General features: G+C 44.0%; 3 protein-coding genes across 55 annotated transcripts in view; 2 read left to right on the top strand and 1 right to left on the bottom strand.

The window, feature by feature from the left end:
- Positions 1–1,264, top strand: part of LOC126981218 (AP-3 complex subunit beta-2-like) — a 30,014-nt gene extending 28,750 nt beyond the window's left edge. For 2 of the 50 annotated variants that reach the window (XM_050832079.1, XM_050832078.1), the window contains one exon: positions 31–1,264. The gene's annotated coding sequence lies outside the window, so the exon portion shown is untranslated. The remainder of the gene's footprint in view (positions 1–30) is intronic. The other 48 variants (XM_050832069.1, XM_050832076.1, XM_050832046.1 and 45 more) reach the window with 48 other exon arrangements.
- Positions 1,265–1,788: 524 nt separating this feature from the next.
- On the bottom strand, positions 1,789–20,991 carry LOC126981217 (uncharacterized). Of its 4 annotated transcripts, none has more exons than XM_050832025.1 (7): positions 20,699–20,991; positions 13,368–13,478; positions 11,552–11,694; positions 11,221–11,303; positions 10,327–10,489; positions 9,859–10,038; positions 1,789–9,045 (listed from the first exon to the last, which is right to left on the bottom strand). In XM_050832025.1, exons 2-7 carry the CDS (start codon positions 13,466–13,468, stop codon positions 8,747–8,749), a joined length of 969 nt encoding a protein of 322 aa, XP_050687982.1. In that variant the 5' UTR covers positions 13,469–13,478; positions 20,699–20,991; the 3' UTR covers positions 1,789–8,746. The 4 variants fall into 4 exon arrangements, with proteins under 4 accessions (XP_050687982.1, XP_050687978.1, XP_050687979.1 ...); XM_050832021.1 differs by having other exon boundaries at positions 10,321–10,489; positions 20,699–20,990; XM_050832022.1 differs by lacking the exon at positions 20,699–20,991 and adding an exon at positions 20,509–20,643 and having other exon boundaries at positions 10,321–10,489.
- Positions 20,992–22,234: 1,243 nt separating this feature from the next.
- Positions 22,235–26,205, top strand: part of LOC126981160 (tyrosine-protein kinase CSK-like) — a 66,013-nt gene continuing 62,042 nt past the window's right edge. The window contains exon 1 of the mRNA XM_050831876.1: positions 22,235–23,416. The gene's annotated coding sequence lies outside the window, so the exon portion shown is untranslated. The remainder of the gene's footprint in view (positions 23,417–26,205) is intronic.

Here is a 26,205-nt window from a genome sequence, read left to right as displayed (position 1 = left end):
TGTAGAAGAAGGAATTACATAGGAAAGAAGGTGTTTGTAGAAGGAGGAATTACATAACAAAGAAGGTGTTTGTAGAAGGAGGAATTACATAAGAAAGGTGTTTGTAGAAGGAGGAATTACATAGGAAAGAAGGTGTTTGTAGAAGGAGGAATTACATAACAAAGAAGGTGTTTGTAGAAGGAGGAATTACATAAGAAAGGTGTTTGTAGAAGGAGGAATTACATAAGAAAGGTGTTTGTAGAAGGAGGAATTACATAAGAAAGGTGTTTGTAGAAGGAGGAATTACATAAGAAAGGTGTTTGTAGAAGGAGGAATTACATAAGAAAGGTGTTTGTTGAAGGAGGAATTACATAAGAAAGGTGTTTGTAGAAGGAGGAATTACATAAGAAAGGTATTTGTCGAAGGAGGAATTACATAAGAAAGGTGTTTGTAGAAGGAGGAATTACATAAGAAAGGTGTTTGTAGAAGGAGGAATTACATAAGAAAGAAGGTGTTTGTAGAAGGAGGAATTACATAAGAAAGAAGGTGTTTGTAGAAGGAGGAATTACATAAGAAAGAAGGTGTTTGTAGAAGGAGGAATTACATAAGAAAGAAGGTGTTTGTAGAAGGAGGAATTACATAAGAAAGGTGTTTGTAGAAGGAGGAATTACATAAGAAAGGTGTTTGTAGAAGGAGGAATTACATAAGAAAGAAGGTGTTTGCAGAGTTTATATGAGAATGAGATGAAAAAATATAGGCTCTTGCATCAGGAACTCGGGAATCATCTTGTAACAGTCAACTCCAGAACATTAGTATACATTAAGTTGATGTTATAGATATCTTGATGCTCCCCACATGGAAGAGTTGAATGTCACATAAAAGTCAACCCCACAGGAGGAATGGGAGCATGAAGTTGACGGATATATTTAACCCTTAGTAAAATATTATCCGTGGAAAAGTTCGATCCATTAGAAGTATAAAATGTGACTCTTAGAAAAATGTAATGCATGGAAAAGTCTGACCCCTTAAGAATATAATTAAGAAACTGACTGAGGAAAGTACGAGTATTATCTATGGAAAAGTCTGACCCCTTAAGAATATAATTAAGAAACTGACTGAGGAAAGTACGAGTATTATCTATGGAAAAGTCTGACCCCTTAAGAATATAATTAAGAAACTGACTGAGGAAAGTACGAGTATTATCTATGGAAAAGTCTGACCCCTTAAGAATATAATTAAGAAACTGACTGAGGAAAGTACGAGTATTATCTATGGAAAAGTCTGACCCCTTAAGAATATAATTAAGAAGCTGACTGAGGAAAGTACGAGTATATCTATGGAAAAGTCTGACCCCTTAAGAATATAATTAAGAAACTGACTGAGGAAAGTACGAGTATTATCTATGGAAAAGTCTGACCCCTTAAGAATATAATTAAGAAACTCACTTGGGAAAGTACGAGTATTATCTATGGAAAAGTCTGACCCCTTAAGAATATAATTAAGAAACTGACTGAGGAAAGTACAAGTATTATCTATGGAAAAGTCTGACCCCTTAAGAATATAATTAAGAAACTGACTGAGGAAAATGCAGTATTATCTATGGAAAAGTCTGACCCTTAAGAATATAATTAAGAAACTGACTGAGAAAGCAGTATTATCTATGGAAAAGTCTATTAAGAATATAATTAAGAAACTCACTTGGAAAATCAAGTTAATTATCTATGGAAAAGTCTGACTTAAGAATATAATTATGATTTGTTTCACTCATTGTTACTGTTTCTTTCCTCTACTGTCCTTTCCTTTCCTTTCGTTCCTTTCGTGTCCTCAAGAGAATCATTCCTATTAGAGGCGTCCGCAGGAGTTAGGAGCGTAAGGGACTGAAACTTTTCTGTCGAGTCTACGATGATTTGTTTCACTCATTGTTACTGTTTCTTTCCTCTACTGTCCTTTCCTTTCCTTTTGTTCCTTTCGTGTCCTCAAGAGAATCATTTCTAGAAGGGGCGTCCACAGGAATTAGGAGCGTAAGGGACTGAAACTTTTCTGTCGAGTCTACGATGATTTGTTTCTCTCATCGTTACTGTTTCTTTCCTCTACTGTCCTTTCCTTTCCTTTTGTTCCTTTCGTGTCCTCAAGAGAATCATTTCTAGAAGGGGCGTCCACAGGAATTAGGAGCGTAAGGGACTGAAACTTTTCTGTCGAGTCTACGATGATTTGTTTCACTCATTGTTACTGTTTCTTTCCTCTACTGTCCTTTCCTTTCCTTTTGTTCCTTTAGTGTCCTCAAGAGAATCATTCCTAGTTGAGGTTTTCACAGGAACTATAGTCTGTTCACTTAAGTCTGACCCAAGCTGACAACATAAACCTAAGCGTGTTCGTAAGCACAGTACAGATTAGCGGAAAGTGCTGCGTGAGATAAACACAAACAGAGGTTAAAGAAAACTTGGAAGCCACAGCAGTAGCCAATCAGCACTCAGCTTGCAAACACGCTTAGGTTTATGTTGTCAACTTGGGTCAGACTTAAGTGAACAGACGATTGAAACGATTTTGTCGAGTCTCTGCGTTCATATTCCATTCGTCGTTACTGCTCCGTTCTTTTCGTGTCCTCAAAAATCATTCCTATTAGAGATGTCCGCAGGAGAAGGAGTGTGAGGGACAGAGCCACTTTGTCCTAGTTTGCACATCCATTTGTTTCATTCACTGTTACTCCTTGGTTCCTTTCGTGTCCTCAAAATTATCATTCCTAGTAGAAGCGTCCGCAGGAGAAGAGGCATAAGGTACAGAGCCATTATGTTCTGGTTTGCACACCCATTTGTTTTCATTCATTATTGCTTTTCCGTTCGTTTACTGTCCCCAAGAGAATCATTCTTGGTAGAGGTGTCCGCAGGAGAATGGGGAGAAGGGACGGAGCCATTGTGTTCTTATATGCATTGGGAAAGGCAGGAAGGAAGAACAAAAAAAAACAGCAAAGGAATAGTGACCTTGTATATGGTGTACCGAGGGTCACTTTTCCCCTGCAACTTGTATCTTGTTCTTCCTGGGATGTCTAAAAATAAGAACAGAAGAGAGGAAGGGACAAAATAGCATATGTAAAAATAATTAAGCTTTTTCCCCAGCAACTCGTATCTTGTTCTTCCTGGGATGTGTAAATGAAAGGAAGAGTAGAGAGGAAGGGATGAAATAGGATGTGTAAGAGTAATAAAACATATCTCCCTTTTTACGCATCCCAGGAAATACTTGAAAAATTGTCATCTGTTTCTTACGCCCGCAACTTGTATCTTCTTCTTCCTGGGATGTGTAAGTAATAGAAAAGTAGGGAGGAAGGGATGACATAGCATGTGTAAGAGTAATAAAGCACATCTCCCTTTTTACGCATCCCAGGAAACACTAGAAAAATTAGCATCTGTTCCTTACGCCCACAACTTGTATCTTCTTCTTCCTGGGATGTGTAAGTAATAGAAATGTAGGGAGGAAGGGATGAAATAGCATGTGTAAAGAGTAATATAACACATCTTCCCTTTTACACATCCCAGGAAATACTAGAAAAATTGGCATGTCTCTTGTTCCCGCAACTTGTATCTTTTTCCTGGAATGTGTAAGTAATAGAAAAGTAGGGAGGAAGGGATGAAATAGCATGTGTAAGAGTAATAAAACATATCTCCCTTTTTACGCATCCCAGGAAACACTAGAAAAAATGACATCTGTTCCTTACGCCCACAACTTGTATCTTTTTCCTGGGATGTGTAAGTAATAGAAATGTAGGGAGGAAGGGATGAAATAGCATGTGTAAGAGTAATAAAGCACATCTCCCTTTTTACGCATCCCAGGAAACACTAGAAAAAATGGCATCTGTTCCTTACGCCCGCAACTTGTATCTTTTTCCTGGGATGTGTAAGTAATAGAAAAGTAGGAAGGAAGGGATGAAATAGCATGTGTAAGAGTAATAAAGCACATCTCCCATTTTACGCATCCCAGGAAACACTAGAAAAATTAGCATCTCTTCCTTACGCCCAAAACTTGTTTCTTCTTCTTCCTGGGATGTGTAAGTAATAGAAATGTAGGGAGGAAGGGATGAAATAGCATGTGTAAAGAGTAATATAACGCATCTTCCCTTTTACACATCCCAGGAAATACTTGAATATTGGCATCCGTCTCTTATGCACCTTCTCCAGAGGCCTTGTTATTCTTGGTCTGAGGCTGAGTTACTTCACCTACAGTCTTGATTGATATGATAATTTAAGCACACACTTGTAGGAGCACAAGTTACCAGTTGATCGCCTTGTGTTGATAACGGCAGCCAAGCACACATTCAGATCTGCCTTTTATCAGTGAGTTAGTTAATTTAGTGCAATAAAGGAGTTAAGAGTTACTGTGTTCATATAGTTAAGTGATTTACACCCCATTCCTCTGATTATGGCGAAGCACTTCCGAGATCCTGGTGGTTAGTTTTACGGAGATGTCACAGTTCTGGGTGCTGCCTGTGACCCCCCTCAGTGCTGTGGCCTTGATGATAGATGGTGAAGCACTTCCGAGATGCTGGTGGTTAGTTTTATGGACTTGCAACAGTTTGAAGTGCTGTCTGTGACCCCTCCGTGCTGTGGTCATGAGCCGTGGATAAGGGGATGGTTTAGAGGGTGCATGCCATTTCCTGCTGTTGTGAAGTCTTGTTTGATCATCATCTGGCAGGACAGCTGACACTCACCATTAAAAGTTGCACCATCGTTATTTTTCCTTATGGGGTTGGACGGGCTGTGAATCTCTCCCATCATTTGCACATCATTCCCTTTTTCTTCTTCTTCATAATTTTCTTCTACTTCTTCTTTTCATTTATCATCCTTATTTTTCCATATGAGGATGAACGGGGTATAAATCTCTCCCACCAGTCGCATGTCATTTTATAACATATACATAACGCTAAAGAATGTTTTGTCGTTTACTCTTTGATCCGTTTTCAATGTACGAGGGTTGTATCAAACGACTCGCCTACCTACCAATCTGCTGTGCTTCTCTTGTGATGCTGGAAATATAGTACTTGGGAATTATATGTGACAAGTTTCTTTCATCTTTGAGTGTGTGTGCAGGATACGCATCGTCGCCATCAATGGGTTCAAATTACTATTATACCAAAGACATAGTTTGAAATTTTTATTCTTAGTCTCATACATGTGGATAACAATACATTACTGGGACAGAGAAACACTATCCATGACATAGTTGAAGTAGTAGTAGTAGTAGTAGTAGTAGTAGTAGTAGTAGTAGTAATAGCAGCAGTAACCTATAAAATTTGTTTGAGTCTGAGGCCAATGTGACACACAACCACAGAACAACAACAGCAGCAACAACAACAACAACATCATCATCCCATTTGCTTCTCCCTATAAATAAAAAAGTGCCGGGAAGATAAAAACGTTGAGAAAGACACGTGGACAGGAAGAAAGGAAGAAAGTAACAGCTCAGAAAGAGACATCAACAAAAAACTAATAAAACCAAATCTTGTGTGTTGCTTTAAACCACATTTGGTGATGCTGGCAAGTCCCTGAGCCAAGCCTTGCCCAGCACCACTCCTGAGCCTGCTGCCTGTCCCTCTGGCGCTCCCTGCTGGTCCGGGTGTCACTCACTCAGCCCATCTGTTAACCCGAGGCTGCAGCACCTTGCTCTCACCAAGAATAGCATACATTGTAGTCTGTCCTCGGCAGCGGGCCATGAAGGGTCACACACATGAGGGTGACCCCCACCGCTGTGTGCCTGGGTCAGTGTGCAGGTGGTGATGTGACGGTAAGTGCAGCCCTCCCAGGTAGATTTAACCTCAAGAGGTCAGTAACAACTCTAAACACAGTCACAGGACAGCCGTAGAGTGATGACCACTGCCTGACAGCACCACCCAGAATTGTCTCCTGAATAGAGATCTTCACACACTAGACTGAGACTGAATGTGGCCAAAACAACAGGATGGAAACTTATTATTATAAAATCCTTAGCTTAAGATATCCTCATGCATTATTAGTCTACGTCTACCCAACAAAGGCGGCACCATTGTACACGAAGCCCCTGGTCTGCCCCCCACCCCACACACACGCTGCAGGGCTGAGGCGGCTGCTGGACTTGGCATGTTACAAATGGGAAAGATTGTGATGTTCCTGCGTGTGCTGCGGCAGAGACAGACAGACAGACAGACAGACAGACGGACGGACACACAGTCATCGTCGCTGCGTCGGCCCCCGTGCAGCACCTCGCCCAAGGCCTCACATAACATTATTAGCACCAACAACACACTCAATGTTCCTCACACTCAGTACATGCATGTGAAGATTATTATTTTTTTACACGAATTGCATGGAAGTTTCTGCAACTATTATTCATTTTCCTTCTGTGCCTCCTTCTGTGCATGTTTATTCTGTTGCAATTTCTTCTTCACGGCAAAAGTTCACAAATTAAGAAATAACAATAAGGTTTCTTCTTTGACCACTGAGCAGTATTATTGGGTTTGATTTTCACTGGATACCAAGAGACAGCTTCAGGTAGTTCCCACAACCATCATTCGCTGTCTTTGTACTTTTTCATCTTTAATTTTCTTACTCCTCCATTTCATCACAAACGCAGGAATTTAACATCCATGAAAACTATTAATTTTCTTCATCTTTGTGTCGTGTTTCTTGCTTGGGTCCATTTCCAAGACTCGCAGGTGCTGGAAACTATTACCAACAAGTTTAAGTCTCCTAAGTTTTGCCGGGGCCTACGCTTAACACCCAACATGACCATTCTCTTTGTTTATCGTCCTTATTTTTCCTTATGGGGTCAGACGGGCTGTGAATCTCTCCTATCATTTGCACATCATCTTCTTTTTCATTATTTTCCTCTTTCTATTCTTGTTTATTATCCTTATTTTTCCTCATGGGGTCAGACAGGCTGTGAATCTCTCCCATCATTTTTCCTCCTCCTCCTCTTTTTATTCTTATTTGTCATCCTTATTTTTCCTTATGGGGTTGGACAGGCCATGATGAGTTGTCCCCCGACTAACACTTACTGGTGACGTGTTTTGTCCACATCTGTTACTTTCATGAGCCATCCTGAGCTGCAGACTAGAACACAATTTCATCTTCCTCGTGACCTCAAGAAACCTAGCCTTCTTAGGGGCATGGCAACACTTGACTGAACAAGCGGAGCAACAAATGGTTATGAAACATTCTAATCTGCACCAATAAACAAACTTAACATCCAATAACTGAACAAGCAGAGCAACAAATGGTTTTGAAACATTCTAATCTGCACCAATATACAAACTCAGCATTCATTAACTGAGTCAGCAGCTCTGTGACAATAAGTGAACCGGCAACACACACACACACACACACACACACAGGTGGCGTGCAGTGTGATGCCTCTCGTCAGTGCACCGTAACTATACCTGGCTGTTACGAGGCTCATCCCTGTTGCCTCCTCCCTCCAAGTAACAGAGCAATTGTGGCGTTCCCTGCTGAAGTAACACAAGCAACACACACATGAAACTGACTCCCTCTGTTGTTTCTGCACTTTTCTGAGGCATTTGTGTGAAAATCAATCAATCATAATGCCACGTCCTTCAAGAGATCTCTCCTCCCGAAATTGACCTCTCTTTTGTCTTTGTGGAAACGGCGATTGGTGGGCTTTTTTTTTCTTTTTTCCGCCTTTTTTGTTGCCCTTGAGCTGTTTCTTTAGTTTTAAAAAAAGTGTCTTTGAATTTTAGCCAGAAAATTTGCCTCAGAACACCTGAATAGTTGGTCGATGTGAGGCAAGTGTTATCTCAAGATGGGCCCCATGTCGTTTACCTCACTTCAGCAGAGAGCGACACAAATATGAGTTATGAGATCAATACACACTCACTCGTCCCTCTGGGCTCCTCCTCCCCTTGGTCGCGTTCTCTCTCGGGAAACTTCCATGACAACCAAACTTTGCGGCGGTGACTTGCGTAAAATGTCCCTAATATCAACTACAGGTATTACAACTAACCAGAACGAAACACCACCGAGGGCAACACAGCTACGTAGGTCTACCAACTAAATAAAACTAGTACTCGCTCAGAGACTACCACATGAGTAAACTGGGTTAAATAAATATGGAACGCTACAAATAGACATCTCCCTTAATCTTACTTATCCGCAAAAGTGTAAACAACAAAATCACTGAAAACCTCCGACTGACAGAACCCATTTGTCACCTCTCCCACGGCACTGATGGCAGGAGGGAGTGAAGGGTGAGGACGAGAGGAGTGTATTAGAGAGAAGGACTATGGAGGTGTGCGAGGGATGAAGGCTAAAGAAAAGAACTACAAGGACCTGTGAAAGAGGACGATTGCAAGGCTTTGTGTCAAGGAGGCAAATTAAACTATACAAATAAGGCAAAAAACATAAGAAGGATGAGATTTAGGAGAGTGGATTAAAAAGAAAGACTGGATAGGTGTGGGAGGAAGAGAAACATGAGAAGGATGATTACAAGAGTGAATTAAAAAGACTATAGAAGTGTGTGAAGGTTGAATTACAAGAAACAGTGAAAAAAGAGAAAATAAGTGTGTGAAGAAGGAAAACTGAACGTAAACAAATCTAGCAAGAGAAAGAGAGAGGGAGGAACAAGGAGGAGGAGGAGAAGGAGTACAAGAGAATATGAAGGAGGAAAACTACAATAAAACTACAAGAACCAGTAAAAGAAGAGAAATATAGAAGTGTGTGAAGAAGTTAACCCAAACATAAACAAATCCAGAAAGAGAAAGGAGGAGAGGGAGAGAAAGCAAACAACCTTATGAGGTGTCACAAGGCTCGGACTCCTGGTGTGTGTCACGGCCATGCTTCTGCCCCTGCCCCTGCCCCTGCTCCATGGGCTGGTCGGGCTGGTCGGCCTGCTCCATGGGCTGCTGCGCCTCGTCCATGGGCTGAGGGCCGGGCTGGGCAGGGGCGTGGGTGCCAGCGCCATGCAGGGCCCCGCGCATCATGAGGGAGCCCAGCATGAGGGTCACAGTGCCGGACACCTCGCCGTCCTCGTCCAGCGTCCACATGGTGTCCCGCAGCTCAGGGTACACCTGGATGAACTTGAGCAGCACTGGGGGGGAGGAGAGGGGAGTGAGACGCAGGGGTGGTGGAGGAGAGAGCAATGAAGTGAAGTGCTCAGGAAGTGTGAAGTATCATAAGCTATTTAAATCATCAGGTTTTAGCTTGTGATTCTAATATAAAACTGCCTTTGAGTTTAGGACCTTGGGGAGGCACTGGCTGAGTGGTCAGTGTGTGAGTGTGGTGTCATGTTACAAGCTGACATTTCTGACATGACCAAGTGGCCAAAGACTACCCACACGCTGTTCTGAGGACTGCCCATCAACCCAGACTCTAGATAAGCTCTGAGGGGCAGCATGAGCCAACCAAGATGGCACCACTACAAATAACTTGCCTATGCCATTACAGGTTGTGCCCAATCAGCAGGTCCCACCGAGAAAGCCTACTGGCACTATAGACTGAACATAAAGAAAGAAGGATCTCTTAATAAAGACATAAATGCTAAAAGAAAACAAAAATGAAAGAGGAAGAAACCTAAACATGGCAAAAGTTAATTGAAGTAGATCATGCCCTCATAGATATGGTTCATGCCCCTCCTACCCCCACCACCCCCTTCCTTTCCCCTTCCCTCCTTCACCCTTCTTTTCCATCTCTTCCCACCTTCACCTTCCTTCCCTCCCTCTCCATCCTTTCCCTTCCCCTCACAATCCCCTACCCTCCTCCTCCCCTCTCTCCCCTTCACCACCATCCCCTTCCCTGCCCATCCTTTCCCTTCCCCTCACAATCCCCTACCCTCCTCCTCCCCCTCTCTCCCCTACCCATCATCCCCATCCCTTCCCATCCTCATCATCCCTCCCCCCCTCACCTTTGCACATGCTGAGGGAGACAGGGTGTGACAGGCCCAGGTGGTCCCCCGGTGGCAGCTCGGAGGTCAGTGTGCGCAGCAGGGCCAGCGAGTGACCCTGCCGGCGCGCACACGGCCGGACGTACATGGTGTCCAGGGTGTCACACGCGTACACATCCTCCCCGCCCCATATGCTGGTGCCTGGGGGGGGAGGGGGGGGGAAGGTGGGTGAGGGAGAGTGAAAAGTTAAAAGTAAGAAAAATCAGGAAAAAGTAAAAAAGTAAGAAAAATTAGGAAAAAGTCAGGCAAAAAGTAATGGGAAGAGAGAGAGAGAGAGAGAGAGAGAGAAAGTGGTGTTAGAGTGAAAATAATGACAGAGAAATACAGAAAAAAAAACATACAATCTGAAAAACAGTAAACCACACACACACACACAGACACACACACTCACTCACACACCAAGACGAGCGCCCAAGCACTGACCCTTACGCTTCAGGGAGCACATGCCAGCCGGGCGGTTCATGTGCCACAGGAGGTAGGTTGGGTCGCTAAGGGGACAGCACCCGTACGGCACCTCAGACTCTGCCTCCCGCGCCGCATAGTCCAGCTGTGTCAGGATCAGCACCAGCAGACGCTCACCCAGGGACGGCGTCTGGGGGGGAGGGAGAGAGACGGAGGTGTTATGAATTAAGGGAGGAAAGGGATTGGCATTGAGGAAAATTGTGAAGCATATATTCCGCTGTAGACCACATTCACATATCGGCATCCTCGTAAAATAATTGCCATCATCCAGGGTTTGAGTGTTCTAGAATTGGCCTTTTCATTTCTGCCTAAATCTTAAGCCAAATGAGATAATGACAACTCTTTTCTCATTTCCTGTAAAGTAGAAAACAATGACTTATGTGGTTTGTTTACCAAGGTGACGATATACCACAGTCACCCTTCACATCACTCCATTTTCTCTTACACATCTCCGCTTTCTCAACCTTTTCTTTAGTCTGCCTTGTAACTGCACTGCACCACTACACTGTATCCATCGTTGCCAGATTGTCATACTCATCCTCTTATGTTTGCCGATTTCCAACCTAAAAACTGTTTCGTCCACCCCATATAAAATTATTGATGAAATGGTTGATTATATTGGTGTTTATTGACAATTATTATGGGTCAAAAAACGGTAAATACAATGCTCTGAGTACGATAATCTGGCAACAATGGCTTGAACACGGAAGCAGTGACGGGCCAAATTTGTGGCTTTACCGTGTAGCAGCGACGGACCAAATTTGTGCCATGATATAAACCCCCCAAAATAGATGATACATAAAAGAAAGCATGGCAGGTTAGGTTTGTGCTACACGAGGAACACCTGAAAGACTGACTCACCCTGACCCAGCCTGTCTTGTTCAGCGATATGCTCAGCACACGCTCCAGGGGGTGCCAGTCGCCCTTCAGCCAGATGTACTTGTCTGGGGAGAGAAACACAGGCTGAGGAAAACAAAAATCAAGTTGCTGCAAAACACTGAAACAAAACAAAGCAAGCAAGACAAATATATACACATACAAAAGCAATAAAACTGAGTGAGAAATAAATAAAACGGATAAACCAAACACACACACACACACAACAAAGATAAATAAAACTAATGGATGTGAAAGGTCAGGAAAGAGAGAGAGGAAAGAATGTGGGTGATGTGGTGAGTGCATAAGTGCTGACCTTCCCGGCTGTCGGTGTAGACAAGGATGCCCTTCTCCTCCTCATGCGACGCATCCTCGTTCTCGGCACTCAGCTCCGGGAAGAGGCACTCACCAGGCACCGCCACAGCCAGGTCCTCAGCGGTGATCTCCTCCGGGGTTTGTCTGGGGAGGGGGCAAGAGGGGGGACTTTAATACACACACAAACACACACACGCACACACACACAAAAAAAATAATAAATAAATAAATACGACTTGTCTGGGGGCGGCACAGGGGGAGGAGGGGCTGATATGCACACACACACGTACTCACACACACACAAAAAATGACTAATGCACTATACTAAAGAGAATGGATTGACGCGCACACACACACACATACATACACACACACAAAAAAGACCAATGCACTGATACAAGAGAACAGATTGACACACACACACACACACACACACACACACACACACACACACACACACCAAACAGACTGATACATAAACAAGATAACAGACTAGGCAGTACAGAGGAAAAGTAAACAGCTGAAGAAAAGCACAGAAAGTAAGCAATTGAAGAAATGTTACGTAAAAATTAGTAAAGAAAGTAAATAATTCAAGAAAGGTAACCCCCCATAAGAACAAGTTAGGCCATACTGAAGAGAACTACTTAAAGAGAAAGACTTGATAAAAAAGAAACTAAGTAAATATTCAAACTAAACCATTCTAAAAAACAACCTTTACTGCACCACCTATCCTAGTAGAGGCCAAATGCACAACCTATACTGCGCCGCCCATGCTAGTAGAGGCCAAGGGCACAACCTATACTGCACCGCCCATGCTAGTAGAGGCCAAATACGCAAACTATACTGCACCGCCCATGCTAGTAGAGGCCAAATACACAACCTATACTGCACTGCCCATGCTAGTTGAGGCCAAATGCACAACCTATACTGCACTGCCCATGCTAGTAGAGGACTAATACACAAACTATACTGCACCTCCTATGCTAGTAGAGGCCAAATACACAACCTATACTGCACTGCCCATGCTAGTAGAGGCCAAATACACAACCTATACTGCACTGCCTATCCTAGTAGAGGCCAAATACACAACCTATACTGCACCGCCCATGCTAGTAGAGGCCAAATACACAACCTATACTGCACCGCCCATGCTAGTAGAGGCCAAATACACAACCTATACTGCACCGCCCATGCTAGTAGAGGCCAAATACACAACCTATACTGCACTGCCCATGCTAGTAGAGGCCAAATACACAACCTATACTGCACCGCCCATGCTAGTTGAGGCCAAATACACAACCTATACTGCACTGCCCATGCTAGTTGAGGCCAAATACACAAACTATACTGCACCGCCCATGCTAGTAGAGGCCAAATACACAACCTATACTGCACCGCCCATGCTAGTAGAGGCCAAATACACAACCTATACTGCACCGCCCATGCTAGTAGAGGCCAAATACACAAACTATACTGCACCGCCCATGCTAGTTGAGGCCAAATACACAAACTATACTGCACCGCCCATGCTAGTAGAGGCCAAATACACAAACTATACTGCACTGCCCATGCTAGTAGAGGCCAAATACACAACCTATACTGCACTGCCTATCCTAGTAGAGGCCAAATACACAATCTATACTGCACTGCCCATGCTAGTTGAGGCCAAATACACAACCTATACTGCACCGCCCATGCTAGTAGAGGCCAAATACACAATCTATACTGCACCGCCCATGCTAGTAGAGGCCAAGGGCACAACCTATACTGCACTGCCCATGCTAGTAGAGGCCAAGGGCACAAACATGTCTACTCACTGCGGCCCGGCATGGCTGTGTGTCTCCAGCCAGATGGCGATGTTGGTGATGCTCTCGTAGACCTCGGCATCGGTGGGCAGCGTGAGTGTGTCTGAGCTCATCCTCACTCACCTGGCGGCACACAAGGGAGGGTGTTATTCTGGATATATTGTTGTGAGTGTAGCTAAACAGGGTGACACACAGGACAGCATTACTAGATATTTCGTTGCCCAAGTTCACACATTTGACAAGGCTTTCATAGGAGTTTTGGGCATTTCCAGGAGTAGTTTCATGACCCTGGTGGTAGTTTGACCCTTCTTATGTACGGTGAACCTAAAGAAACACACATTTGACAAGGCTTTCGTAGGAGTTTCGGGCATTTCCAGAAGTAGTTTCATGACCCTCCTTCTGTACCATGAACCTCAAGAAACACACATTTGACAATGCTTTCATAGGAGTTTTGGGCATTTCCAGGAGTAGTTTCATGACCCTGGTGGTAGTTTGACCCTTCTTATGTACGGTGAACCTAAAGAAACACACATTTGACAAGGCTTTCATAGGAGTTTTGGGCATTTCCAGGAGTAGTTTCATGACCCTGGTGGTAGTTTGACCCTTCTTATGTACGGTGAACCTAAAGAAACACACATTTGGCAAGGCTTTCATAGGAGTTTTGGGCATTTCCAGGAGAAGTTTCATGACCCTGGTGGTAGTTTGACTCTCCTTCTGTACCATGAACTTAAAGAAACACACATTTGACAATGCATTCATAGGAGTTTTGGGCATTTCTAGGAGTAGTTTCATGACCCTGGTGGTAGTCTGACCCTTCTTATGTTATGTTATGTAAAAAAAAAAGGTAAAAAAAAAAAAATAAATAAATAAATAAATAAAATAAATAAAAGTAACAATAATATCTCACCCGTCAAGCCAAACACACTTCTACATTAGGTCATTTTTGTGTACTGCCGCAGGTCAACAAAACAAGTTATCGGGAGTGACTCATCGGCGGGTTAACCTGGACGCACCTGTATTGCCCCCCCCCCCTCCTCCTGCCCCCCCTTGCCTACCTCTCCCATCCTGGTCTTAAGTAATGGTAGTACTAGTAATAAGAGACAGTCTCACACACACACACACACACACACACACTAATGAATATATGACTAACTTACTGACTGACTGACTAATTGACTGACTGAGTGATTGACTGAGTGATTGACTGACTGACTAATTGACTGACTGACTGACTGGCAAGGTGGACACATTTAGCAAGAGAAGGAGGAGGAGGAGAAAGACAGATAGAGAGAAAGAAAGCCAGATAAATGTGAAGATATGCAAATAGGAGAATAGATAAAGAGATAGGAAGATGGAGAATGATAGATAGAGAGAGATAAAGTTAGTAGGAGAAGGAGAGGAGGAAAAAAAGAGAGCTGGGGAGAGAAAGATAATTGAAAAGAAAGGCAAATAGATTAATGACAAGGGAGACAGATAGATAAAGAGGAAAAGGGAGAGAGATAGACAGAGAGAGATAAACATAAAAAAAGAGAGCTGGGGAGAGAAAGATAATTGAATAGAAAGGCAGATAGATAAATGACAAGGGAGACAGATAGATAAAGAGGAAAAGGGAGATAGATAGACAGGGAGAGAGAGACAGAAAAAGACAAACATATGAATAAATAAAAATGATAGACAGAGAGAGAGAGAGAGAGAGAGAGAGAGAGAGAGAGAGAGAGAGAGAGAGAGAGAGAGAGAGAGAGAGAGAGAGAGAGAGACAGAGAACAAAAACTAGACAGACAGACAGACAGATAAAGTAGTAAAAATGATAGACAGAGAGAGAGAGAGAGACAGAGAAGAAAAACTAGACAGACAGACAGACAGATAAAGACAGTCCAGCAGGCAGGCAGTGAAGCAAGCAGGGAGGCAGCAGGCTGTGACCAGGGCCCTCCACAGCCTTGGCGAGGTGCACTCAACTATGACTCAAGGTGTGCCTAATCCCTACAAAAAGCATGCGAGGGGCCACTTGGGTGCGGACAAAGATGGGATTGGATTCCTTTATGCTGCTACAAGCCCATCCCTTCACCACTGGGGTTGAGGAGATCAGAGCAGGGTTGGATTTCTTTTACATAACTTTTAATACACTTTCTCTCTAACTACTTATTTTAGGCAGGACAAAGATGGGATTGGATTCCTTTATGCTGCTACAAGCCCATCCCTTCACCACTGGGGTTGAGGAGATCAGAGGAGGGTTGGATTTCTTTTACATAACTTTTACTACTTATTTTGGGGTGGGACAAAGATGGGATTGGATTCCTTTATGCTGCTACAAGCCCATCCCTTCACCACTGGGGTTGAGGAGATCAGAGCAGGGTTGGATTTCTTTTACATAATTCTTACTACTTATTTTGGGGTGGGACAAAGATGGGATTGGATTCCTTTATGCTGCTACAAGCCCATCCCCTTCACCACTGGGGTTGAGGAGATCAGAGGAGGGTTGGATTTCTTTTACATAATTCTTACTACTTATTTTGGGGTGGGACAAAGATGGGATTGGATTCCTTTATGCTGTTACAAGCCCATCCCTTCACCACTGGGGTTGAGGAGATCAGAGCAGGGTTGGATTTCTTTTACATAATTCTTGCTACTTATTTTGGGGTGGGACAAAGATGGGATTGGATTCCTTTATGCTGCTACAAGCCCATCCCTTCACCACTGGGGTTGAGGAGATCAGAGCAGGGTTGGATTTCTTTTACATAACTCTCTCTTACTACTTATTTTGGGCAGGACAAAGATGGGATTGGATTCCTTTATGCTGTTACAAGCCCATCCCCTTCACCACTGGGGTTGAAGAGATCAGAGGAGGGTTGGATTTCTTTTACATAACTTTTAATACACTTTCTCTCTAACTACTTATTTTGGGCAGGACAAAGATGGGATTGGATTCCTTTATGCTGCTACAAGCCCATCCCTTCACCACTGGGGTTGAGGAGATCAGAGGAGGGTTGGATTTCTTTTACATATCACTTAATACACTCTCTCTGTAACTACTTATTTTGGGCAGGACAAAGATGGGATTGGATTCCTTTATGCTGCTACAAGCCCATCCCTTCACCACTGGGGTTGAGGAGATCAGAGCAGGGTTGGATTTCTTTTACATAATTCTTACTACTTATTTTGGGCAGGACAAAGATGGGATTGGATTCCTTTATGCTGTTACAAGCCCATCCCCTTCACCACTGGGGTTGAAGAGATCAGAGGAGAGTTGGATTTCTTTTACATAACACTTAATACACTCTCTCTGTAACTACTTATTTTGGGCAGGACAAAGATGGGATTGGATTCCTTTATGCTGTTACAAGCCCATCCCTTCACCACTGGGGTTGAGGAGATCAGAGCAGGGTTGGATTCCTCGTAAACTACTTCAAATACACTTTCTTTTACTTAAATTTCAGCAGGACAGGGCAGGGTTGGATTCCTCCTTTACTGCATCAAATACAACTCCCTCCTCTCCTTATATTTCCTTCCCTTTTTCCTTTTTTATTCCTTCTGCTTTTCTATTCCTTTCTCTGTCCTCTCTTCTGCTTCCTTTCCCTTCCCTTGCATCTACTGATTTTTCATATACTCCTTCAAATACAACCCCCTTCACTACTGTTTTTAAGCAGGACAAAGCAGGGAGATGAGGGAGGGATTGGACTCCTTTATGCTGCTACGAGCCTTCTCCTCCACCGCTGGGTTTGAAGAGAGCAGTATGGTGAGGATTTGGGCAGGATAGAGTAGCAGGATTTGATTTCTTTTACATAAACTAACAAAGCAGGGAGATTAACTTATTTTATACTACTTCAAAAACCCTTCCGTTCATCACTGGGTTTGAGCAGGACAGAGCAGGGTTTGATTTCTTGTATACTGCTTCAAATACACTTCCTCTCACTGCTTAAATTTCAGCAGGGAGATGAGAAAGGGACAGCACACAGAACATACTTCTCCACACTGCTAGAAACACTCCCCTTAAACACTTGATTTGAGCAGGAGACAGCAGGGAGATGAGGGAGGGACAGCAGGCTTACACAGAGCAGGGACCCATCCACTCCTTGACTTAAGCAGAACACAGCAGGAAAAATGAAGAGACAGCACACCTAAGAGGATAACAAAAATAACATGGAGGAATAATGGAGGAGGAGGAGGAGGAGATAAAAACAAATAACAGAGAAAAACGTGGAACCAAAATTAAACCAGAGAAAAAAAAAATGAAAAACAGGGAAAAAAAAAAACGAACTCAGGAAAAAAAATAAACAGGAAAACCAAAACCGAGACAAAACAAGGAAAAACAAATCTACCTATACACAGCAGGAACTGGGCTTTTAAATACTACCCAAATACAGTTTCCTTCACCCACTTAAGCAGAACTCAGCTAGGGGGGACAACAGGTAGCAGGGAGAGGAAGGGAGAGAAACAGGGAGACAAGCAGGGAGATAAGGGAGGGACAGCACACAAATATAAAGCAGAAATGAAGTTATTTATACCTCTTCAAATAAACTTTCCTTCACTGCTTAATCTGAGCAGGACACAGCAGGGGAAAAGAGAACAGGAAAATTATGTATATAGTGAAAAGACTGAGGAATGAAAAATGTACAGAAAAACTTACTAACAGAGAGAGAGAGAGAGAGAGAGAGAGAGAGTAGTGAAAAGACTTAGGGATTAAAAATGTACAGAAAAACTAACTAACAGAGAGAGAGAGAGAGAGAGAGAGTGAGAGAGTAGTGAAAAGACTTAGGGATTCAAAATGTAAAGAAAATACTCACTAACTAATAAAGGAAAAGAGTTATGAAAAGACTGAAAGTTGAAAAATAGGACCACTGACATAATTCCATAGATGCTTGAATATAGACTAGACAGCACAGTTAGAGAAAGCAGAGGAGTGGCAACTTTTTAAACTATCACTTAACTATTTAATCTGAGCAAGAGAGGAGATCAGCTGGAAGACCAAAGAAGACCCAGAGCGTGTGTGAAGGAAGACACGGGAAGGATGAAAAACAAGGAGGAAAGAGCATGCGATTGTCAAGTCATGGGTCAGTATTCTCAATCACTTCAGCCCCTCGCATCAACTACTTCCAAAGGCTGAACACGAGATCAATTAGGTATTCATGAGCGTCCTTTCACGTTCATGGTACAGAGGAAGGGTCAAACTACCACCAGGGTCACTAAACTAGCCCTGCCCGAAACACCCATGAAAGCCTGGTCAAATATGTGCGCTTGGGCGTCGAAATGAGGATAAGAATGTGATTTAAGCAGAATTCAGCAGGAAGAGGAGGGAGGGCAGCTTAAGTACCACCACAAACACTTTCTTTTACCCCTTGATTTAAGCATAAGTCAGCAGGTAGAGGAAGCACATCTATATTAAGCAGAAATGGGGACTTAATACAACCCCTTCGCTGTTTAATTTAAGCAGAACACAGCAGGGATATGGCGGCAAGGACTAGGATTTTGATACTACCCTAAACACGCTTCCCCTAACCACTTGATTTAAGCAGGAGTTAGCAGGCAGCAGGAACATGAGGTCAGGACAACACACATAAACAAAGCAGGGATTAGGGACTTTAACACTACCCAGACTACACTTCCCTTTCCCCCACTTGATTTCAGCAGGTCAGCAGGTATAGACTCCATTCCTATACAAAGCAGGGACCCAAACGCCCATATTTTCAAACATATCACCACAAATACTTTCTTTTACCCCTTGACATAAGCATAAGTTAGCAGGTAGAGGAAGAACTTTATAGTGAGCAGGCATTGGGCATTTTATACAACCCTTTCACTATATAATTTAAGCAGAACCCAGCAGGAACATAAGAGCAGGGACTAGGCTCTCAATACTACCCCAAACACACTTCCGTCTCATAGAAGTTGGTGGAATTTTCATGGACTGTTTTGTGATGCTAGTGAAAGTTTTCCACGTCTTCTGCGTCCTGAGCAGAAAAAAACATCAATGAAAACCCGATTAACCTTCTCTGTGGCCTTGAGAGATCGTCGTAATGGCAGACCGATATGTTTAAGAATATGTACCTTGGCAATTTGTATCTCTAAGAACACTTAATTTACGCAGAAAACAGCAGGGGCAGGCAGCGGGCAGCAGGGAGGTGAGGGGAGGCAGCACACCTTCAAGCCTCGGCCCTCCACCCCTCCACACACCCCTCAGTAAATATTTCCCTCAGTGCCGCTTCCTGTTTTTGGTGTTGCTTTCTTCCGTTCGATAATTTTTTGGGTTCGTTTGAGTGTTCTGAGGCCACGTTTGTTGTGCCGATGAATAGTAGCCATAATATGATGGCAGCAATCGGGTGAATAAAGATTGATATTAATAACACAAAGCTGTCTCATATCCTACTGAACCAACTGCTCATTTGTTGTCATAAATATCTTCTCCTTATCTTCAAACCTCCCAAACAACCACAGGCAAAAGTATAGAGACTGAAAGAACTGTGAAAATAGCCATTACTTGTGTGTGCAATCCTGCACGGCCGCGGACGGCGGAGTGGCCACAGCGTCCCACAGCAGCCAAAACCCACGGCTTTTGACAGCTAGTGCACCTCCGTGGAGCAGTGGTCAGCATGCCTGGCTACCACTCTGCGGGCCAGGATTTGGATCCCAGCCCGGACAGTTGGCATGCAGCTCACCCAGCTGTTCATCCTCCCTTTGGGTTGGTCAACAAATGTGTACCTGGGGAAACCTGGGGAGGGTAAACTGTGGCAACCCCAGATTTCACACTGGCCCGCGCCACAGGCTGAAGGGCCAAAGGTATGGAGATGAGCACTTCGGCCACACGCAGGTATTGTGCATACACCCACCTTTGCCTTAAAACAGCTAAAATACACTGGAATTGTTCACACTCTTCCCTACAGCCACCCTGAGGGTCACTACCTGACAGGTGAACAGAGGTGACCTCCTAACAGGGGGCGTTGTCCCCTTCAACCCCGGGTGTTTACACATTTTATCTCATGAGGTCTGGAGCGTGTCACGGTCATTAAGCTGCACAACAGATGGGCTCAGAACACACTCAGAGACTCCAAACACTGTCACATGGAACACAACATAACACAACACCAGGAGGCAGCAATGAAGGAAACACTTGGCCCCTGCACACCCTTCCCTGCACCCCCAGGTGTCAGCAGAACCCTACAGGGGCGGCGGCAGGGGCGGCGGCAGGGCAGGCAGCAGGGAGGCATCAGGCAGCAGCGGGCCTCAAGATGGACCCGGTGGCCGCGGCCCCGCCTGCACGCCGTGGCCGGTGAGGGTGCCGCCCTGCAGGCCCCGCTGCTGCCGCCCCTGCCGCAGCCCCTGCCCGCCCAGCACAGCCCGACGCGGCCTACCTGTAGGCGCGCGGCGGCAGCGTTGTTGTTCCGTGTGCCGCGGGGAGCAGGGCGGCCCGGGCGTGCTGTTATGGTCCAGTGCGCGCGAGCCTCCCGCCATGCCGCCCCATCATGACCTCCGTCACGCTCCAGGGCGCCGTGTCACCGCGCGCCCCGCCACCCACACGCCCCCACACGCCCGCCCCGCCCCCCGCGGCCCCCCCGGCACCCGTACGCCGCTCCAAGGGGCGGCTCCGGCCATGTTCTTGTAAGTATTTCAAGGTTCATCAGACTTTGTTGACATCTTAGGGTTCCAGTAATGTCCTGTCATGCATAAACACAAGATTATTTTCATTTTTACAAAAAAACTAATAAATTTCAACAAGTTTTTACTTTTTTTCTGCTTTTCATAATATTTTTATACCAATTGACATCAAATTAATGCCAACATTATCATACTTTTACTCTTTTAAAAGTTTTAGTCGTCGCCTTGTGAGATCAAGTTGAAGAGTCAAATGAAGATCTGAAACTTTGTCCGAACTTTAATGATTTAACCGCAAAAAACAAACCACAATATCTGTTTCAAAGGACACCTCTTTAAACAACACATATAATAAAGCAAACACACCACGCAACACATCTCATCACCTTATAATACACAAGATGAGTCAAACTTTGATCGGACTTTAATAATTCACTCGTAAAAACAAACTGCACGTCTCTTTAAATAATACGAACTAATAAAATAGACACCTCCCACAATACATCTCATCACCTTGCTAAATACACGAGATGACTATATAGTAAACATGTGGGAGGGAGGGAGAGGGGGAGGAAGAGGGGAGGAAGGGAGGGGGGAGCAACGTTACCAAATCATTATACTTACTACATCGTATTTTTCGGCTTTTGACTCATAACAATCACATATAAATATAGAAACTTCACTATTTTAACGATAACTTTAATTGGACATTGTCATTAAAGCGGCCACGACAGCGTTTGGGCCTAAAACTGATAAATGAAATGACTTATTACGGCAATCTGGCAACGCTGCAAGGTGTGGGAGGGAGAGAGAGTGAAAGAGAGAGCTACGTTGTCAAATTGTCGTACTCGGTCTCTCATATTTCCCGATTTCCGACCTAAAAACAGTCTACTGCACCCCAATAAGTAGGTTCATTTTTAGTTAAAGTTAGAATGGTTAATTACTGATGTCTCTTTGCAGCGGTCAAGCGTCAAAAAACCGGTATATATGGTGGTGTGAGTACGATAATGTGGCACGGCTGGAGGAGGGAGGGAGGGAGAGCCACGGTGCTAAATTGTCGTACTAAGCACTGTATTTATCCTTTTTAAGCTCCAGGACTATCGCAACCAGACAAATAACGATAGAAAATCAAAATTATCGTTCAAACTCTTAAATGTTGATGATTTCTGTTCTCTTTTACAATAATTATCGGTCAGAAACTACGAGAATACAATGCTCTGAGTACGGTAGTTTGACAACGCTGGAGGGGAGGGAGGAGGGGGGGTGACCGGGGTGGGTGAGTCAACGTAGCCAGTGTTGATCATGACGTGGTAGGGGGTGCACGTGCGCGTCGAGAGCTCCCGTAACCTCCTTCAGGAAAGTCCTCTCAGCTGGGCTTCACGTGTCGGTTTCCTATTAATATCCTGCGGCCGCGTCAGGAGCGCCGCGCCACGCCCTGCAGGAGTCCTATAGGCAGCGGTGGTGGCTGGTAGGGGGGCGTCATCACCACCACCCACGGGCAGGCGGTGTTGAAAGTTATGAGAGGCGGTGTTGGTGGTGGTGGTGGTGGTGGTGTTGAGGGCATCACCACCACGACGGAGTAGCAGCAGGGACACCACCACTGTAACTCTTCAACACCAGTGACAACACCAACGTCATCACCACTACTAAGACTTTTGGTGTTGATGAAAGTGGTGTTGAGGACGGTATCATCACCACTACTAAGACTTTTGGTGTTGATAAAGTGGTGTTGAGAACGATTCATCACCACTCCTATTACTACTACAACACCACTGTAACTCTTCAACACCAGTGACAACACCAACGTCAACACCACTACTAAGACTTTTGGTGTTGATAAAGTGGTGTTGAGGACGGTATCATCACCACTCCTAATACTACAACACCAGTGACAACACCACTACTAAGACTTTTGGTGTTGATAAAGTGGTGTTGAGGACGATTCATCACCACTCCTAATACTACTACAACACCACTAACTTTTCAACACCAGTGACAACACCAACGGAAACTCCACTGTTGTCACTACTACTGGTGTTAAGATTTTTGGTGTTGAAAAAGTGGTGTTGAGGACGATTCATCACCACTACTATTAACTACAACACCACTGTAACTCTTCAACACCAGTGACAACACCAACGTCAACACCACTACTAAGACTTTTGGTGTTGATAAAAGTGGTGTTGAGGACGATTCATCACCACTACTATTAACTACAACACCACTTATAACCTCAACACCAGTGGCAGTCAGGCGAGTAGCTGGTGTTAGTGTCACTACTACTACTACTACTACTACTACTACGACTTTTGGTGTTGTATATAGTGAGGTGGTGGTGTGGTGTTGAAAAAGTCATCACCAGTCATCACCACTACTACTACAACACCACTACAGCACCCAAGTCATCACCACCAGTTTGTCATCACCTCTCCCTCTTCTTCGTCAACTAAGGAAGGAAGGAAGGAAGGAAGTGTGAGGTAAGGAAGTCCATGTTTTTGTCGTTTTCTCTCTCTCTCTCTCTCTCTCTCTCTCTCTCTCTCTCTCTCTCTCTCTCTCTCTCTCTCTCTCTCTCTCTCTCGACCTTGGAACACGTGAGGGGTGGAGCAGGTAGAGAAAAGAGGGGGGAGGGAGGGAGGGGGAGAGAAAGGAAGAGGAGGAGGAGGAGGAAGAATAGGAAGATGAGGAGGGGATAAGAGGAGGAAGAGGAGGAGAATAAATAATAATAATAATAATGATAATAATAATAAAGGAGAGAGAGAGAGAGAGAGAGAGAGAGAGAGAGAGAGAGAGAGAGAGGCAGTCACTCAGTCACTCAGTCATCACACACCCATTTTTTCTTTTTTTTTCTCTTCATCCTTCCTGTCTGTCTGTCTGTATGTACGTATGTGTGTGTGTGTGTGTGTGTGTCCGGCTGTCAAGTGTTTTGTTGGTTAATGTTTTTTTTTATTTCACTTCCTGTTGTTGTTTAGTGTGTGTGTGTGTGTGTGTGTGTGTGTGTGTGTGTGTGTGTGTGTGTGTTATTCATTTATCCATTCATTATTCATATAGTTTTCATGTGTGTATGTATGTATGTATGTATGTATGTCTATATCTACACATTCTTTCTATAAAACTTTACATTCAAGAATCATTTACTATCTGTCTGTCTGTCTGTCTATATATATGTTCAGTGTATGTATGTGTGTATAACTGTATATATATTTTCTTTTCAATGTATATATGTGTGTCTCTCTATATATGGCTTGTTTACTGTCTCTCCATGTGTGTGTATATATGTGACACCTTTGTGAGTGAAGTGAAATATAGGAGTTTTTTTGCGGGTGTATATATGTCTGATTTATAGTGTGCCTGTTGTTGGGGTCTTCTGTGTCATTCTCCATCTGGTCCGGCTCAGTCAAACGTTTCGTGCTTGTGTGTTAAACGTTTGGTATATATAATGATGATGATGATGATAAGAAGTAGAAGAGAAAGGAGAATGAAGATATGACTTAATGATTTACTATAGATATTACTACAACAAAACTTTCTACTACTACTACTACTACTACTACTACTACTACCACTACTACTACCACCACTATTACTTCTACTGCTACTACTATAAAACCTACAAGCACTACTATAACCTCCTCCTCCTACTACTACTAATAATCCTCCTCCTCCTCCTCCTACTACTACTACTACTACTACTACTACTACTACTACTACTACGCCTTTTACAACCGCTTGCCACTAAACTTTCCTAAAATGCCACGCGCAATTATCATAAATTAGCTAATTAACTACCTGCCCGCCACCCACGCACACACACACACACACACACACACACACACTTTATTTTTTACAGTACGTGAGAAATATTTAAGAGAGAAAAAATATATAATTAATGAATCTCTCTCTCTCTCTCTCTCTCTCTCTCTCTCTCTCTCTCTCTCTCTCGGGGGATGGGAGTTTAAGAGGTGGTCGTGGTGGTGGTGGTGGTGTTGACAGTGGTGGTGGTGGTGGTGGTGACAGTGGTGGTGGTGGTGGTGGTGACAGGAGTGGTGATGCATAGCTGGGGAGGTGTTGAAGGGGTGTTGATGGTGATGAGGGTGGTGGTTATGGTGATTGGCAGTTAAAGGGTGATGATGGAGAGAGAGAGAGAGAGAGAGAGAGAGAGAGAGAGAGAGAGAAGGGGTGGCTTTCTCAGGTGACCTTGGAAGGGTATTTGTTACCCTACCCTTCACCTGTGCTCCCTGTCACCCCTTCCCTTTCCTTTCCTTTCCTTTCCTTTTCATTCCATTCCTTTCCCTCTTCTTTCTTTCCCTTCATTTTTGCACCCTTCCCTTTCTTTCCCTTTTCCCTTCCCTTCCCTTCCCTTCCTTTATTTTCTCTTCCTTTCTCTTCCTTGTTTTATCTATCTTCTCCCTCCTTTCCATTCTTTCCTTAAGCTTTCTCTTCCCTTTTCCATTTCCTTCCCTTTCCCTGCCTTCCTTCATTTCATTCATTTTTACTACTACTACTACTACTACTACTACTACTACTACTACTGCTGCTGTTACTTCTGTCACTTTCATAATGTATACTACTGATTATTTGATCTCTTTCTCTCTCTCTCTCTCTCTCTCACCACCAAATCCTTCTCCTCCTCCTCCTCTCTTCCTCCTCCTTCCTCCTCCTCCTCCTCCTCCTCCTCCTTTCCTTCCTGTCTACCCCCCTAACAACATTTCCTAGAATTCCTCCCTCCCTTCCTCCCTCCCTCCTTCCTTTCCTCCCGTCCTCTCTCTCTCTCTATCTCTATCTTTCTTTCTTCGTGTTCCTTCTTATCGTTTCCCTGACTATCTTATCTCCTTCCTTCCTTCTTCCTTCCCTTATCTTCTCTTTCCATGTGTGAGAGAGGGAGGGAGGAGGGAGAAGATAGGAAGAGGGGAAGGAAGAGAGAGAGAGGGGAGGATTAGATGACAGGGTAAAGGAAGGAAGGAAGAGAGGAAAAGTTTGGTGAAGGAAGAGAAAAGGAAAGGAAGGAAAGAAGGTAGGGAAGGGAAAGTAAAGAAAATACAAAATAAGGAAGAGAAAGGAAAGGAAAGGAAGGGAAAAAATGAAAAGGAAAATTTGGGACATAGAGGAAAAGGAAAAATAAGGAGAGGAAAGCAAAGGGAAGGATAATAAAGAGAGTAAAGAGGAGAGAGAGAGAGAGAGAGAGAGAGAGAGAGAGAGAGAGAGAGAGAGAGAGAGAGAGAGAGAATTTGAAGGAACTATAGTAGGACGAAGGGAGGTAAGGAAAGGG

This window comes from Eriocheir sinensis, chromosome 47 (assembly GCF_024679095.1).
Source record: "Eriocheir sinensis breed Jianghai 21 chromosome 47, ASM2467909v1, whole genome shotgun sequence".
NCBI lineage: Eukaryota > Metazoa > Arthropoda > Malacostraca > Decapoda > Varunidae > Eriocheir > Eriocheir sinensis.
Note: the sequence above shows the minus strand (reverse complement) of the source record. Positions and strands in the feature narration are given on the sequence as shown.

What these genes read in the sequence shown, in the direction of transcription:
- LOC126981217 (XM_050832021.1), bottom strand. Translation starts at nt 13,468, where the DNA reads ATGAGCTCAGACACACTCACGCTGCCCACCGATGCCGAGGTCTACGAG. An exon ending in CTACACCGACAGCCGGGAAG is followed by an intron (nt 11,304 to 11,551) that starts GTCAGCACTTAT and finishes TTCTCTCCCCAG; the next exon opens with ACAAGTACATCTGGCTGAAG. An exon ending in ACAAGACAGGCTGGGTCAGG is followed by an intron (nt 10,490 to 11,220) that starts GTGAGTCAGTCT and finishes CCTCCCCCCCAG; the next exon opens with ACGCCGTCCCTGGGTGAGCG.